The sequence below is a fragment of the Trichechus manatus genome, unplaced genomic scaffold, assembly GCF_000243295.1.
Source record: "Trichechus manatus latirostris isolate Lorelei unplaced genomic scaffold, TriManLat1.0 scaffold00170, whole genome shotgun sequence".
Lineage (NCBI taxonomy): Eukaryota > Metazoa > Chordata > Mammalia > Sirenia > Trichechidae > Trichechus > Trichechus manatus.
In genome coordinates, this window is record NW_004444106.1 from 1,486,427 (window position 1) to 1,502,294 (window position 15,868).

At 47.7% G+C, this 15,868-nt stretch overlaps 1 protein-coding gene across 1 annotated transcript in view; it reads right to left on the reverse strand.

Annotated features, from left to right (window-relative positions):
- Nucleotides 1–11,696: 11,696 nt before the first annotated feature.
- GSG1L (GSG1 like) overlaps nucleotides 11,697–15,868 on the reverse strand; it is a 94,408-nt gene continuing 90,236 nt past the window's right edge. The window contains exon 4 of the mRNA XM_023740972.1: nucleotides 11,697–11,892. Within this exon, the coding sequence (XP_023596740.1) occupies nucleotides 11,697–11,892 (196 nt within the window). The remainder of the gene's footprint in view (nucleotides 11,893–15,868) is intronic.

Below are 15,868 nucleotides of genomic sequence, written 5' to 3' on the forward strand. Positions count from 1 at the left end.
CCCACACATTCACCCATCCTGTACCAAACCATCCACCTGCCCAGTTTCTACCTACCTTTCCCCTTCACCTACCCATTCACCCAGCTGTCCCAGCCATTCTGTAATCATTACTCCATCTAGCACACACCCAACCAGTCAGGTTTCCCTGAACTCCATCGTGTGCCCGCACATGTTCAAGGAGCTGTGGGAGGGTGACAAGGAGAACATGTGTAGGTGACCCTCCTACCCCTAGTCCTCACTTGGCCCCTGGGGCAGTGAGCATGTACATGGATCGCCCAGAGCTGACTCAGAGCAGCTCCCTGTGTTCCTTCCCCACCACCACTTCCTAATGGTGGCCTGGGCAAGCCCTCAAGGCCCAAATCAAGTTTCACCTCCTCTAAGAAGCCGCCCCTGACGTCATTTCCCTGACCCTCAGGGGGTCTCCCTCCTCCCGGAGCTCCCACCCTGAGCGCACACTCTGCCAGCTTCACCCCCTTAGACCGTGAGCCCAAGAGAGCAAGGGCTGAACTCATGGTGGGTGCTCAGAGGTAGAGAGAGAAAAAAGAGGAACACTAAGGAAAGAGAAGACTGGCATGACGGGGTGAAGGGGAGAGAAAATGAACACCTACTGAGCATTTACCGCCCTAAACACCCTACTAGAGTCTATCTATGAGGCAAGCGCTATCCATTTTACAGAGGAGGGAACTGAGGCTCCACAAGGATAAGTAGCTTGCCTTAGGATTCACAGCCATGGTGGAACTGGACTGAATTCATTTCTTTCTGGTTCCAAACTTCAGCATTAAGAAAACGTGTTCTCTGCTGTCTTGTTTTTTTTCTCTGCACTCTAACAGATACTCAAACATGATTGTCACACTCTAGGGTCAGACAGGCTCTTTGTAGAAAGCCCCCAAAGGTGGGAATTCCTGCTGAATTCCAGCTCCTGCCTGCACAACTCCAGGGATGGAGAGCTCATTGCTCTTCCTCTCCCCCGAAAGCAGCTCTGACTGTTGGGAGATTCGTCCTAATAGCAAACGCTAGAAGACAACAGGAGAAGATGAAGATGGTTATGTCAGTGTTCGGTATGTGTTTGCTTTGGCTTTTTTTTTTTCTTCCAGTTTAAATATGTTGTTTTGTTAGTGTTTTGCTAATTTAGGGGGTGGTGGGAAACATTTTACAAACATTCTGGAATCATCTGGCCTCAGAAGAAAAACATTTGTTTTGGCCCCAGTCACTGAAACGTTCTTTGGAAGCACTTGCTGCCAAAATAAAGGTACTTGGGGTTTTTTTTTTTTGTTTTTTTTAATCTAGAAGCAAATATTTGGTGCACAGAAGGGTGTGACTGTTTTTCTAAATAAGTATTTATAAGTGATTGTAGCTGCTTTTATAGTCACCAACAGGCAGAACCCTGGAGAGTTTATTGGAACAAAGAGAAAGTAATCATGTATTTTTGAGGAAAAAGAAAGGACACCATCCCTATCCTTAAGTTAAATCAGGCCTTTTGTCCTTTGGATCCAAAGGCCAAGTTGCTGAGGATTGGTTCTCTCCTCCCCTCTCTGGCCTCCCGGGAGGCGCTTGGGGCCCAGAGCCATTTACAGTGTTGTGGGAGCTCTGTCCTCATCATGCCAGAGGAGCACCATCACTGCTTGAGACATCCCACAGCCCACCAGAAACCCCACCCACTTCCCCTCTCTCCCAGTTCCTTTACTCTTGGGGTCAATCATCAGTCAGAAAAATGGTCTTGTGCTATAGATTGAGGAACCCCAACAAAATGTCTACTGGACCCCAGCAAATAATGTCACTGAATGACGTGGACCAGAGGCAGCCATCACGCAGCTGTAGCCAATTGTTACCATAGGGAATGTGGGCTCAGCTCTTCAAAAATTCCCATTGAAATTCTACATTTCAAAATAAAATCTCCGGGCTTTTAAGTGATGGCAACTGAAGTTTTTTTAAAAAATGTTTTAAATGTTCTGTGAGCCAAGTAACATCTCCTAGATCAGACTCAGCCCATGGGAAGCCATTTTTGTGACCTTGGATTGTTTCCCAACCTGCATCTTTATTCCATGACTCCGGCTTTTGCTCATGCTTGTCCCTCTGCTGGAAGTGCCCTTCCCTGCTCTTCTCTAGCCATTGCATCCCCCACTCTTCTTTCAAATGCCCCCTCCTCCAGGCAGCCTTCCTTCCCTCCATGGTGCTGCCTCAACACTCAGCATATCCCTCTCTCTCCCTGCTCATCACTTAGTGTAGTAGTAGTCAGCTCAGTGTCAGTCTCCCCAGCTACCCTGGGGATTTGATGCAGGCTGGGAGTGAGTCTGCTTCATCCCAGAATCCTCAGCTCCCAGTATCCGGGCGGACACAGAGCAAGCCCTGAGCTGACTTTCTTAATAAATAAAGAAACCATTGAGGGGGAGGATGGGGTGATTTCTGAGCTTGAAAGCTGAGCTCCACCCACCCTTTCTGCTCTGAGATCCTGTACATCACGTAGAGGCTCTTTTCTCAGCCTCTTCTCCTTTGGTCTGTAGGCTTGGGGCAGGTGGTTACTATACTTGGAGTCTGACAGTCAAAGGTTCAAATCCAGGTTCCACTACTTACAAAACTGTGTGATACATACATACATATGCGTGTGTATATATATATACACATACACATATATATATTTATGCTGTGTGACTTTTGACAAGTATCTTCACTTCTCTAAGCCTGCAAATCGATGTGATTTACAAGAGTCAGCTAGTTAGTTAGTTCAGCAGGCTCTGCTGGTCCCCTGTATAGAAGCCCTTCATTATTTGACTTTAGATACTGATGGATATAAAAATAACAAAATGCCAGCACTAGAAGGGCTCAATGGCCTCTTTGCACAGATGGGCAAACTGAGGCCCATTGACGGGAAGGGGCTTGTCCGAAGTCCCATGCAGAGAGTTGGTTACAGGTACTGTGTTTTCAATTACCTTGGAGAACCGCAGGCTTAGCAGAGAACCTCCCACAGGAGTTCTCAGAAGAGGTGATTTCCATTCCCTTGTTAACCCAGAGATCAAAGCCAACATATTCAACATCCACTCTTCCAGTCTTAACTTCCTAATCCTTCAGTGGGAAATCCTTGTCTAGAAACCTCTCCAGGGCAGCAAGATCCTGGAGCCCAGCTCTTGGGTCTGTTGAATTGAATTAAATCACATCTATTGCTCCCCAGTGGATTCATTGGGTTGGGAGCCCCTTCAAGACCAAAGATGGCAATGCCACTACAAACGTGCAGATGGGAAACCAAGGCACTTATAGAAGAAGTGACGTGGCCAAGGCCACTCTGCAGCTTTTGAAGTAATTAGTGAGGGTGGGCAGGCCCCGGGGCTGGACAGGTGGCTAGTATTGGTGCTCCTGACCCATAGGAGCCCAGCCTTGCACACAAGAGCCAGGTCCCTTTTTAAGGGAGCGCCTTCTGTGACTCATCCCCTCTTTGTCCGAAGTGCTGAAGGTCTCTGCCTAGGACTTGCGGGCATATCAGAGCCTTCTGTCTGTCTGCTCAACCTGGAACCCTGCCCTCCAGATAGAGGTGGGATGTGAAGAGTGAGAGAAATGAGTCAAGATTGGCATTGAGGTGTTTGGCTTTGGAGATCCAGCAGCAAGTGACATCCTTCTTCTGTTAACTAAAATGCCACAGCCTTGGAAAGGGCACCCTGAATGTCTCATCCAAGTCAAGCCTGCTCTGTAAATCTCTGTCCCGAGGGGGCCTTGCAGGCACTGAAATATTTGGTAATATCTGTTTACTTGTTTCCTCCCAGTCTTCTCTACTAGGTGACATGTAACATGAGGACAAAGCTCTGCTCTTCTTCATCACTGTATTCCTAGCACAGTCCCTGGTTTGTGCAAATGGTTACTTGCTCAGCGACTTACCAAAAGGTTGGTAGTTTGAATACACCCAGAGATGCTTCAGAAGAAAGGCCTGGTGATCTACTTCCGAAAATCAGCCATTGAAAGCCCTCTGGAGCACAGTTCTATTCTGACACATGTGAGGTTGCCATGAGTTGGAATCAACTTGATGGCAACTGGTCTGTGTTGGTTTTTTGTATTCCTAGCACCTAGCACGACTCCAGGCACAGTGTTAATAGTCCATATCTGCCAAATGAATAAACAACAGAGGATTCAGGAGGAAGAGATTTGTGTGGGATCTAAGTGGAGGGGAAGGCTGGGTCTTCTGGTCCACCTTGGGGATAGGCTGTCTTAGGAGACTGAATGGGAAGGCCATCCTTCTCTTCACCGGAGTCTACTTAGGACTTCACCGGGATCAAGCCAAGTCCACTTAGCCTGCCACCTCTCCCCAGAGCCACTGACTGCACTGTTCTCTTATTAAACATTTGTTGGGTACCTACTCTGTGTCAGACTCCGTACTGGGTGCTGAGTCTACAGACATGAGTGAGACGCAGACCTGCCCTCTGGGCCCTCACAGTCTAGGGAGGAAGACAGACATCTAAACATACGAAGAGATGATAACAGTAGACATGCCTACAGCTCTTACCGCATGCCAGGAACTATCCAAGTAGCCACATGTACATTGGTTCATTTAATCTTCAACAATACGAGCTGGGTGCCATTACTATGCTCATTCTACAGATGAGGAAACTGAGGCCCGATGTACAAGGTCTTACAGCTGGCATTTGAACCGTGGCAGCCTCACTCCAGAGGCTGGGCTCGAAACCACCATAAAATTCTGCCTCGTAGACACGAAGCTTGCTGCCTCAAGACAAGAAAATGCAGAGGTCAGCATGACTACCTCTGCCAAGGAGTGAGGAGGGACTGGTTGCCATCCCAAGACATTTGAGCCAGGCTTTGAAAGCATTTGTTAAAGCAGAAAATTCCAGTGGTAGGGCTTGGTTTTCACCAAACAGAGGAAGGGGACAGGTCACTTCAGGCAGAAGGAACAGGGTGTGAAACAGGTTCTTGGCAGGCAAATGAGGTTTTCAGAAGGTGTGAAAAACCTAGCAATGTTGGTGTGGGGGAAGGCAAGAAGCCCTGTGTGCCTGGAAAACAAGGCACATAAGGCCGGAGGGGTAGGGATTGGAGGGCTGCAGTTGCAAAGGTTGCTGGGTGCCAGGAGTAAAAGGCCCAACAGGGCCCCTAAGGGCTACAGGATTCATCCCATACCTCAGGGGTTTCTGCCTCATCAGGCTCATAGGATACAGATTCCTGGGCCCCACCCCACACCGAGCAACTGAATTCTCCAGGAATTCTGTATTTTAACAACCGCCCCATTGTTTCCTAGGATCAGGCGGGACTGGGGCAGCACTGCCTTGGGAAAAATGGGCATAAAGAAGAGAAGAATGACCCAACTTAAGCTCAGAATCAGACAGACTGTGTGACCAGGACAAGGAACTTTGCTTCTTGCAACCCAAGCCATCTTCACTTGTAAAATGGAAATACTACTCACTGTACCTGTCTCGAGGAACCCTGGTGGCACAACAGTTAAGCATTCAGATGCAAACTGGAAGGTCAGCAGCTTGAACCTACCAGCCGTTCTGCGAGAGAAAGATGTGGCAGTCTGCTTCTGTAAAGATTTACAACCTTGGAAACCCTACAGGGAGGTTCTACTCTGTCCTATAGCGTCACTATGAGTTGGAATTCAACTTGATGTCAGTGGGTTTGGTTTTTAGTCTTTTGTGCCTGCCTCACAGAGTTAAGGTCAGGACTCAATAAGCGAAATCATTCAAACTTATTGATGACCTACTAAGTGGGGTTGCCAGTGAATGTGGCAGACAAGGTTCCTGTTCTCATGAAATGGCCGTTCCAGTGGGGAGAGACTGGAAATAAACATGTTATCAAAGATGGACTCGGAGAGTGATGAGGGACCGAAAGAAAAGTAAAGCAGGGACAGGAAGGCAAGAGGAGGCCTCCGTGGGAATGTGCGTGGGGTGAGCTGGACACCCACCAGCTGTGTGGGTCATTATAGGGGTTTTAGATCTGGGAGAGGGTGGGAGAGACATGATCAAGTTTACATCTTAGGAGGATGGATTGGAGGAGAATTGACTCTCAAAGCAGCTTTTTCAGTCTAGAAGTTGCTGAATAGCTCTAGCAAGTGACAAGATGCAGACTTGCTACCTGGCAGTAGCTTCAGAGAGAAGGTGTGGGCCCAGGGCTGAGTCCTGTTTACAGCCTTGCGACTCGCAATGTGGTCTCTGGACCAGCAGCATCAGCATCACTGGGAACTTGTTAGAAATGCATAGTCCCAGGCCCCACCCAGACCTGCTGAATCAGAAGCTCTGGGGACAGGGCCCAGTAATCTGAGCTTAAGTGAGCCCTCCAGGTGATTCTGATGCTAAAGTTGGTTGGATCCCTCAAGCTCCAGTTCCAGGGTCTTGGACTTCTCCAAGCTGCAGGCCTGTCTCTGCTCAGAGCAAGTTGGCATTGATATTTGTTTCAGAAATATTGCCTGTTTCCATTTTAATAAACTCCAGCAGCACTATATTGCATTTGATTTTGATTTAATAAAAATGCCAAGTTGCTCTGGGCCCAGAAAAAGCCACCCTGCTATTTTTGGGGCAGCAGTGGCAGAGACCCGTCTAGACAGAGCTCCCAGAAGCCACCACTGTGCCAGCGAGTGACAGCTCTCACCCGGCCCAGCCTTACCGACGCACCTGGCAAAGTCAAAGTCTTGTCTCAGGCATTGAACTTGACAGCTGCAATCAGGTCCAAAGCCCATTGCCCCTGAAAGGAAGATGCAGACACCTGGACCATACGGCAGCATTATCTCCGTCAAATGTCAAGTCTGATGTGCTCCCTAGCTAGCTGGTGGCTCTGCAAGGCCCCAAAGGTAGGTTTCGAAAGCAAACTCTTTCCTCAGTGGGAGGAAAAACTGTGGTAGAATTCATATTACAGTAGCCAAAGAAAAAGCAGCAACTTTGGGGCCAGTTAAGACAACCAAAACTTTATGTAACTGTTCACCTACAAGTGGCTGTTGGGATCAGTGGTGGTGAGACCAACGTAGAGGTTGAGAGTTTCAATTGAGCACCTACTGTTTGCCACATACTGTGCTAGGCTCTCAGGAGACACAAAATCAGCAAGGTGCCTGTTCTCATGGAACTTACTGGAGAGAGGCAACAAAACAAGAAACAAACCAAGTAAATAAATAAAACCAACCAAATAAATAAATTTGAGACTGGGCTAAATGCTTTGAAGGAAAGAAAACATGGGCATGTGAGGGTGACTGGGGAAAGTAGGTTAGATCACGGAGAGCTTCCCTGAGGAAGTGGCCTTTCTGCCAAGACCTGAAAGATGAGCCAATGCCAGCCATGTGAAGATTTAGGGGGAGAGCATTCCAAGCAGAGGGAACAGCAAGTGCAAAGGCTCTGTGAAGGGGGTGAGTTTTGCATGTTCAAGAAAGAGGAACCCCTGTGTGGCTGGAACCGTGTGAGGGAGGGGAGAGGGCGAGATGAGGTTGGGGGTCCATAGGGACAGAGTGGGAAGGGCCTCCTTGCCAGGGTAAGGGGAGAGATCTAAACGCCAAGCTGAGTTTTATCACCCAGTGGTCCAGAGATCTCAGCAAAGTCAATTGACCTTTCAGAGCCTTAGTTTCTTCATCAACGTACCAAGAATAAAAACCCCTCCTTCCCAGGGCTGTATCAGCCATCAGATGAGATGAGAGTGGAGTGCTTAGCACAGACCTGCACACAGTAAGTGTTTAATAATGCAGCTCCCTGGCACTCCTCCTCCCCCATTCCTCCTGCTGGAAAGTCAGCCCATCACAAGAGCCGAGCAGCTGCTGGTGCAGAAATATTGCAAAACTCATCCAGGCATTTCCAAAATATTTTCTTGGCTGAAAACCCACTAGCAGCTAAGAGGCCACATGCTGGAGACGAGCTCATTTCCTTAGATCATTTCCTGATCAAGCCGCTGTCCTAGACTGTGAGCAACCTGAGGACCAAGACCACGGCTGCCGGGCCCCACGCCCTCAGGACCCTGCCCGAGGCCTGGCATATGCAATGTGCCTAGCAGGCGGTGCCGTTGACTGACCTTGGGCAGTCTGTCTAATGGGTAGGGCATGGGCTTTGGAGCCAGGCTGGCTGTGTTCAAATCCCAGCTCTGCCACTTCCTGGCTATGTGATGTTGGGCAAGTCACTTGACCTTCCTGGGCCTCGGTTTTCCTCATCTGTAAAATGGAGCTGTATTTAGGATTACATGAGTGAATAAACGTAAAGCCCTCAGAACATATGTAAGCAGGGGCGGATCATCCAATCGGCAAAGTAAGCATGGTGCTTACCTTGCTTACCAGTTACCAGATCATCTATAGTGAACAATTTCATTCTTTTTTTTTTTTTACCACATCAAAGATTCTCCTTCTAGGTATGGCTGGCATTTGTCTCTCTCCCAATCCCATAGCACCTTCCTACAGAATCAAAGCCTCTTTTCAACTTTACAATCCCTGACAGGGGAGGATGACCCTGTGAGCGAGGTAAGCACAGGCTTACTTGTGCTTACTTCCCAATCTGTAGTGAACAATTTCACGTTTTTCATCACAAAAGGTGTGAAATTGTTCACTACAGATTAGGAAGTAAGCACAAGTAAGCCTGTGTTTACCTTGCTTATTGGGTCATCCTGCATGTAAGTATGAGAGAAGGTGACTAAGTTCTTCTTGGCTATTTTCATAATCGAGTCCAGGTATCATCATTACAGCTCAGAATCCCTAGCAAGCTGGATCACCCCTGCCCAAGTACCACTTCTCCACTCCTCCCTCTCTGGCACCCTGTCCTCACCCAGAGCCAGACGAGGCGCCACCCCTCTCTGCTGTGACAGGGCCTGCACTGACCCCCACTGTAACTCTGACCACACAATACAACAAAGGCTTGGCTCTTAGACTTACTGGTCTGACAGAGACTGAAGAAACCCCGGGAGTATGGCTCCCAGACACCCTTTTAGCTCAGTAATGAAGTCACTTCGAGGTTCACCATTCAGCCAGGGATTGGACAGCCCCATAGAACAAAACGGGACTAACTAGGCACAACAGTCCAGAGACAAGGACTGGAAGGCAGGAGGGGACAGGAAAGCTGGTAGTAGGGAACCCAAGGTTGAGAAGGGACAGGATTGACGTGTTGTGGGGTTGTTAACCATTGTCATAAAACAATACGTGTACTGACTATTCAATGAGAAACTATTTGTTCTGTAAACCTTCATCTAAAGCACGATAATAATAATAAAAAAAGTTTGGGTCTTGAAGCTCTCCAGGGTTGAGGGACATGCCTTATTCATCTCTAGCTTCCCAAGACCCAGCCCAGAGCAGCTTTTTCAGTCAAGATTTGTTGAATAAATGAAGTCACCAAAGCAGCCAATTTCAGGATAGTTAAAATGGCCCACGACTGGCATACTCCATATGCCAGGCCTCAGGCAGGCTCCTGAGGACATGGGGCCCAGCAGACATGGCCTTGGTCCTCAAGTCGCCCACAGTCTAAGACAGCGGCTTGATCAGACTGTCTAAGGAAATGAGCTCGTCTCCAGCACGTGGCCTCTTAGCTGCTAGTGGGTTTTCAGCCAAGAAAATATTTTGGAAATGCCTGGACGAGTTTTGCAGTATTTTTGCACTGATTCACTCAATCCTACGCAGACGCCTCGGTGAGCACAGGGGACCCTCATGCTAGTGTCCCAGCCCGCTTGCGGGCCGTCTCCCTCAGCTCTGACACAGATGGGGCCTTCTCCTCCTTCCCGGTGTTAACTCAGAGTCCCAGCCCTTGGGTTGGCACAGGGACAGGCGGCCATCCCCACGAACGCCTGGCACCTGATCAAAAGCACCTGGCTGTTGAAGCTGAGACTCTTTTCTTCCCTGAGAAGCTAGGATTTGGAAAATCTCTGGGGACAGCTGACAGTTTCCAGCCTCCCCTTCCACAGCTGGACTTTGAGTGCCTGGGGTTAGGGCCCTCATGGCATCGCTGTCTCTCCTGCCCCACACATTCTCCCCAGAAGGTCCCATCGGTCCCTGGGCCTCGGTCATCTCTATTCCTATCCCACACTGCCGCCCTGTTAGTTCCCTATCCATCTACCCAGTTGCCTCCTGGACAACCCCACATGCCCTTCAAACTCAACACGGACATCATTGCCCCTCACGATCCTGCCCCCTTTTCCATATTCCACTCGTCAGAGGCAACAGACCCTTGACTGTTCTTGCAAAACTTCAGAGTCTATCCTGGGTTCCCCTGCCCTTCCCCCACCTCTTGTCAGGCACCTCCCATTTCTCAGGCCTCAGGGGTTTGGCCTTCCCTCTCCCAGCTCCCCAGCTGCCCCAAGGTGAGCCCTGAGGCCTTTTTCCATTCTGGGTTTCCTGCCCACTCTGCAGGGAGCCTGAGGAGGTTGTGGAACATGCCAGGGTTCTCACCTCTCTCCCTGCCATGTGCTCCCCAAACCCTTCTATGATGGACCTGCTCCCCTCTGTGATCCCTGAGACACGAGCTCCCCCACCTCCTCCTTCCATTGGCCCCTGACCCTTTCTTTCAGGAAGCCCCCAGACTGAGTACAGACACCGAACGTGAAGCAATGTTGTGTGACCCTGCATCCACCCCGTTGCTCCTCCAACAGGCAATCAGCATTTGGAGGGTTGGCCATTTCCCTGGGCCCATGCCCCCTACAAGAGCCCAGCTTCCTCCTCGTCCCCCCTCTAGTCCAACTGGCCTCCCCCAAGCTCCTCCTCATACCATCCTCTCCCTCCAAGCAGAGCTGTTTCTCCTTCAGTTAGTGGGATCACAGGATTTGGAGTCAGACTGAGTTCAGATTCTTAGTTTGAGTTCCCCCAGAAGTAGACCCTGAGAGAAGAACTCAAGTGTAGGTGACACATCGAGCGACAAGCGAGGTGAGGAGAGGGAAAGTGACACTGGGAGGGAGCCCTCGCAGGGAAACTGCAAAACACAGCGATCCCAATCAAGGGGTGAGGGAGCTGGGGTATCTACACGCCAATGTCTATGGCACCCCTGCCTTCTGTGAGTGGTGTTGGGGGAAAACCCCAGGTCCCAGAATGCAGATGCTGGCAGCTGAAAATCACCTGAGCTTCCTAAAAGCTCTGAGATATCCAGGCTGGGACCTGACAGCATCTACTGTAACTGCTCTGGCACTGACTAGCTAAGCTGTGTGACCTTGGGCAAGTTACTCCACCTCTCTGAGCCTAATTTCCTCATCTGCAAAACGTCGGCAGTGATCCCAGCCACAGGAACTTAGGGTCAGAGAAGATATGAGATCAGAAATGAAAAGCCCTTAGCACAGGGTGGGTGGGCAGGGAAACGCATGGTGGACATTCAGCAGGCTCAGCTGAGCTCTGAACATTGTCACCTCACCCTTACATTGGCTCTTGCCTTTCTATCTCGAGCGAGGCCCTTTCTCTCCTTTTACCTCCCCTTTGCATTCTGGTCCAGACATTTGTTTTCCTAGTGGGTGCCCTAGATTCTGTCTTATGGTCTCCCTACAGGGAGGCATATGAAGTCAATGCATTCTAAGCTGCCAGAAGCATCCATGGCACAAATAAATCTTGTCCATTGTCACCTCCCTGACTTGGCGAATTCTACCCCAGGAGATGTTCTCCTGTCAGACCTACAACTAACCCTGGCCTGGACTTGAGCTGTGGCTTCTCTTCCTGCCTGCCTTTAATGCACTCTCTCTTCCCTCATCCTTTCTCAGCATCCCAAATCCCGTCGTGAAGGCTCTGGCTGCTGCAGACAAAGCACTTGTAGGTTGAAACACCAGCCTCAGTTTTCCCATCTTTAGTGTGTGTCTGTGGGAGAATGCAGGGGTAGGGGAACGCTGGCCTGGCCCATCTCCAGGGGTTCTTTCTCCTCAGGCAGCCCACGAGTCTGTAGACCAGGCTCCTGCGGATGAGGCCACTTACGGGTGGGGTATCTCTCAGGGCGGCAATCTAAGCGGAAGTCCTCCTCCTCGTTCCCATCTCCCTTCTCGATCCTGTAAAGAAGGAAACATCTGTGTGAGAAACAGTGGGCTGAGCTGGCACAGACCCAGGACTTCAAGTGTAGTCCCTCCCCTTTGGAGGACAGTTTGCAAAGCAACTTTCTATCCACCGCCCATGGGATCTTTACCACAATCCTGTGAGAGGTCATCATTGTTCCATTTTATTGGTGAAGAAACTGAGGCCTCGGGAGGTGATGTGACCAACCTGATGTCACACAGCTAATAAGTAAGAGGCAGAAGGGGAATGTAAACTCATGTATTCTCACAAAAAGATCTTCAGTTATGTGCAAATGGTATGTTACTAAAGAATGTGTGCAGCTTGATCCCATTTCTGTTTTGAAAATTATATACTGATAGGGACAAAATTATTTGGCAGGATATGGACCAAAAGGTTAACGGTGATTATCCCTAGATAATGAGAATATAGGGGATTAAATCTGAAGCTTTTTTTTTTTGCTTAACTCTATTTTTTTTATTTTGTTGGCAATGGACTTGTTTTTCATTTTATTTTGTTGTTGTTGAGAATATACTCAGCAAAACATACACCAGTTCAACAGCTTCTCCATGTACAATTCAGTGACATTGATTACATTCTTCGAGTTGTGCAACCATTCTCACCCTCCTTCTCTGAGTTGTTCCTCCTCAATTAATATAAATTCACTAAGGTGCCTATTTAATCTTTTGAGTTGCTGTTGTCACTTTGATCCCACACAGATAGTTCTTGAAAGAGCATAATGCTCAAGTCAGACCTTTTTTTACTGGTTAAGTTAAACTATTGTTTGGTTTTAAGAAGACTTCAGGAGATACTTTTGGTTTAAGGTTTAAAGATTATCTCAAGGCAATAGTTTAAGGGGTTCATCCAACGTTCACGACTCCAGGAAGTCTGGAGTCCGTGAGAATTTGAAATTCTGTTCTGCATTTTCCCCTTTCTGGTCAGCAGTTCTTCTATAGAATCTTTGATCAAAATGTTCAGTAATGGCAGCCAGGGCACCTTCCAGTTCTTCTGGTCTCATGCAAAGGAAGCAATTGTTCAGAAAGGCAATTAGCTACTTATTCCATACCCGCCCCATATTCCTGACTCTCCTTCTTCCTCTGTTGCTCTAGGAGAATAGAGATCAATTGTTGTACCTCGGATGGCTGCTTGCAAGCTTTTAAGACCCCAGGCACTACACAATGAACTAGGAGGTAGAACAGAAGGCCAATTAACTGGATATCCCATGAAACCATGACCCTAAACCTCCAAACCAAGGAACCAAATCCCATGAAGTTTTTGGTTGTACATAAGAAGCCTCAGCAGCTACTCTTTTTTTTTTTTTTTTTTTGCCATTGTTGTAAATATATCTATGGCAATGGACTTTTATTAGCTGTATAATGTTTTTCAATTAAATTTAAACACTTTCTAAAGATAATTCTACATATTAACAAAACTCCTTGTCTTCTGACTTCTGGCACAGTGATCTTTTCCACCAAAACCGGAAGTTTCTCAAACATGGTTTCCCTCTCTACCATCTTGAGACTACCAGTTCCAGAGGAAGCTGCCTGTATTGCCATGGCAGGGGATGATGAACATGGATTGGAGGCTCAGAATATCACTCTTGGTCAAGGACACATTGTGTGGAGGCAGCTGCATACTCCCTGACACAGTTCTAGACCTAGACCCTCACTCCCATTCCACCAAAGAGTGGGCCAGAGAGTGGGTGGGACCATATTCACTCATTTCACTCATTCATTTGTAACCCAGATAAATTCCAGAGCTCCACGTGGCCCAGCCCAAATGGATACCCCATTTACAGAAACACAGTCTAGTCCCCTGAAGTAAAAATAATTCCAATCATTATTGCATCTCTTAAAGAATACCGAAAGTCCTTCAATTCACAATCTCCAGCCACACTTCTCAACATTCTTCTCCATTCCTCTCTTTGTTTTCGCATGCCTTCAGCCGTCCTGAAATCTTTCTGGCTCCACGTCTCACTGTCAGTGTTTCCTCCAAACTCTCTCCAGTGCCTTCAACATGGTGTCTTCCTTTTTCTCCACCCTCCCTTTCTTCCCACCGCTTATCCTCTTTTCTCTCATGCAAGTTAAGCCTCAATGCCTTTCAAAAAAAAAAATGCCCCATACCTGTCTTTCCGATTCCTCCCATCACCTCTTATTCCTAATTGCATAAAGATGTCCAGAAGCTTGGGGCTGGGTGGGAGGCAGGGGGGATTTGGTAAATGACAAGGAAGCAATGCTAGAAGTGTCCTTAGCAGAAGGGAGAGAAATACTCATACATTGATAGTTTTGGTCCCCTGAGATCATTCATTTGTTCATTCATTCGTTTATTCAACAGGAACTTCTTGAGGACCTACTCTGTGTAGTATGCACCGATTTAGGAAATAATACTGGAATCATTATTCCCTGTCCTTGAGCATAGAGAAAGTGACCCAGCTGGAGCTGGGCTCACAAGGACTCACAACGACACATCAACTGGGCCCTGAGATATAAAGACAATAGCTAGGATAATCTTGGAAATTATCTTTTAGGGAAGAAAATATCTTTTAGGGAACCTTTCATATAAGCCAATCAAACAGAACACAAAAGACTTTCCACTCTTATGTTTTTCTTTTAGCATTTAGTGAATAGAAAATTTGGTGGACCAATGAAGACCCTCCTGACTGTCGTTACTGAAACCTGTACCAATGATTGTTAAGAAAGGCAATTCAAAAGGTAGGATCACAGTTCCTGGCCAATTTGTGAAGCTTTTCAATGGTTTTGCCCATTTGTAATTTTAATATATACTGACGGTTCTGTAACGTTCCTTGGTCTTGGGCAGACATGGCTGTGGCAGCATGCTTGTCCGTTTTCCCATTCTTGCCTATTTGTAATTTCCTTGGATTTGGATAAAATTTTCTTTTTGCTTTACTAAACTTCGTGATGTTTTTCCCTACAACAGCACTAGATACTGTGCAGAGAACAGAAATGTCTATTTCACAGTCTGCCCTCAGAGAGCCTCCAGTCTAGCAGGAAAGACAAGCTTGCACGTGAGTTGGAAAGTGACAGGAGTTGAAGAACACCACACAAGGATTGCTCAAGCTGTCTGAACCAAAGCACTAAGCTTGTGCTTCCCAGAAAACAGATTCTGAGCACAGTTTCTGTTTACAAAGATCTCCCATGGCAGAACAAAGGATCGCGTGCTGATGCTACAGGAAGGCAGATTGTAGCTCAACACAAGGGAGGATGCCATCGTCATCGTCTTCTCTGTTAATGGAAATGTCTTTGTTATTTTCCTGATAACACAGGTTTGTTGCAAGAAAAAGAAAAACCAAACCCCATAGAGAGAGTGAACAGCACCTTATAATCACACCTCCGGGTAGCAGGAGGTATAAGTAGTTCGGTGTTTATCTTTTTAGAATTAATACATTTTTTTTTGCATAAATTGCCTCAAATTAAGCACACTTTTATAACCTTATTTATTTTTTTACTTACCCACAAATTTCCAACATCCTTCCATATCAGCACACGTAGAACTCATCTTTTTTCTCATAGTTGTATGAGAAAGAATAATTGATAGACATTTAGTTGTTCCCCAATGTTTCCATTCTTCCAAACAATGTTATGAGGAACATCTTTGCATGTACATCTAACAAGGTGGTGAGTTCCGCATCACCAGAGGTGCTCAAGCAGAGGCTGGAGTATCACCAGTCATGGAGCTGTAACTGGATTCAGGCATTGGATGGGAGGCTGGATCAGATAACTGAGCCCCATCCTCATCCTGGAGCACCAGCTGCCTGGCCAGATCCAGCATCTTTGGGTCAATAGATTCCACCTCACCATGCAGCCTCCCACAGCCTCCTGCACTTCACAGCCTTAACCTTGAACCAATTCCCTGATCCACGCCAGGAGCCCAACTCTCATGGCTTCCTTCTTGAGATCCATCTTCCTCTGGACCTCATGCTGGGCACCTCTTTGAACTCTCCTGGGACCCTCAGCC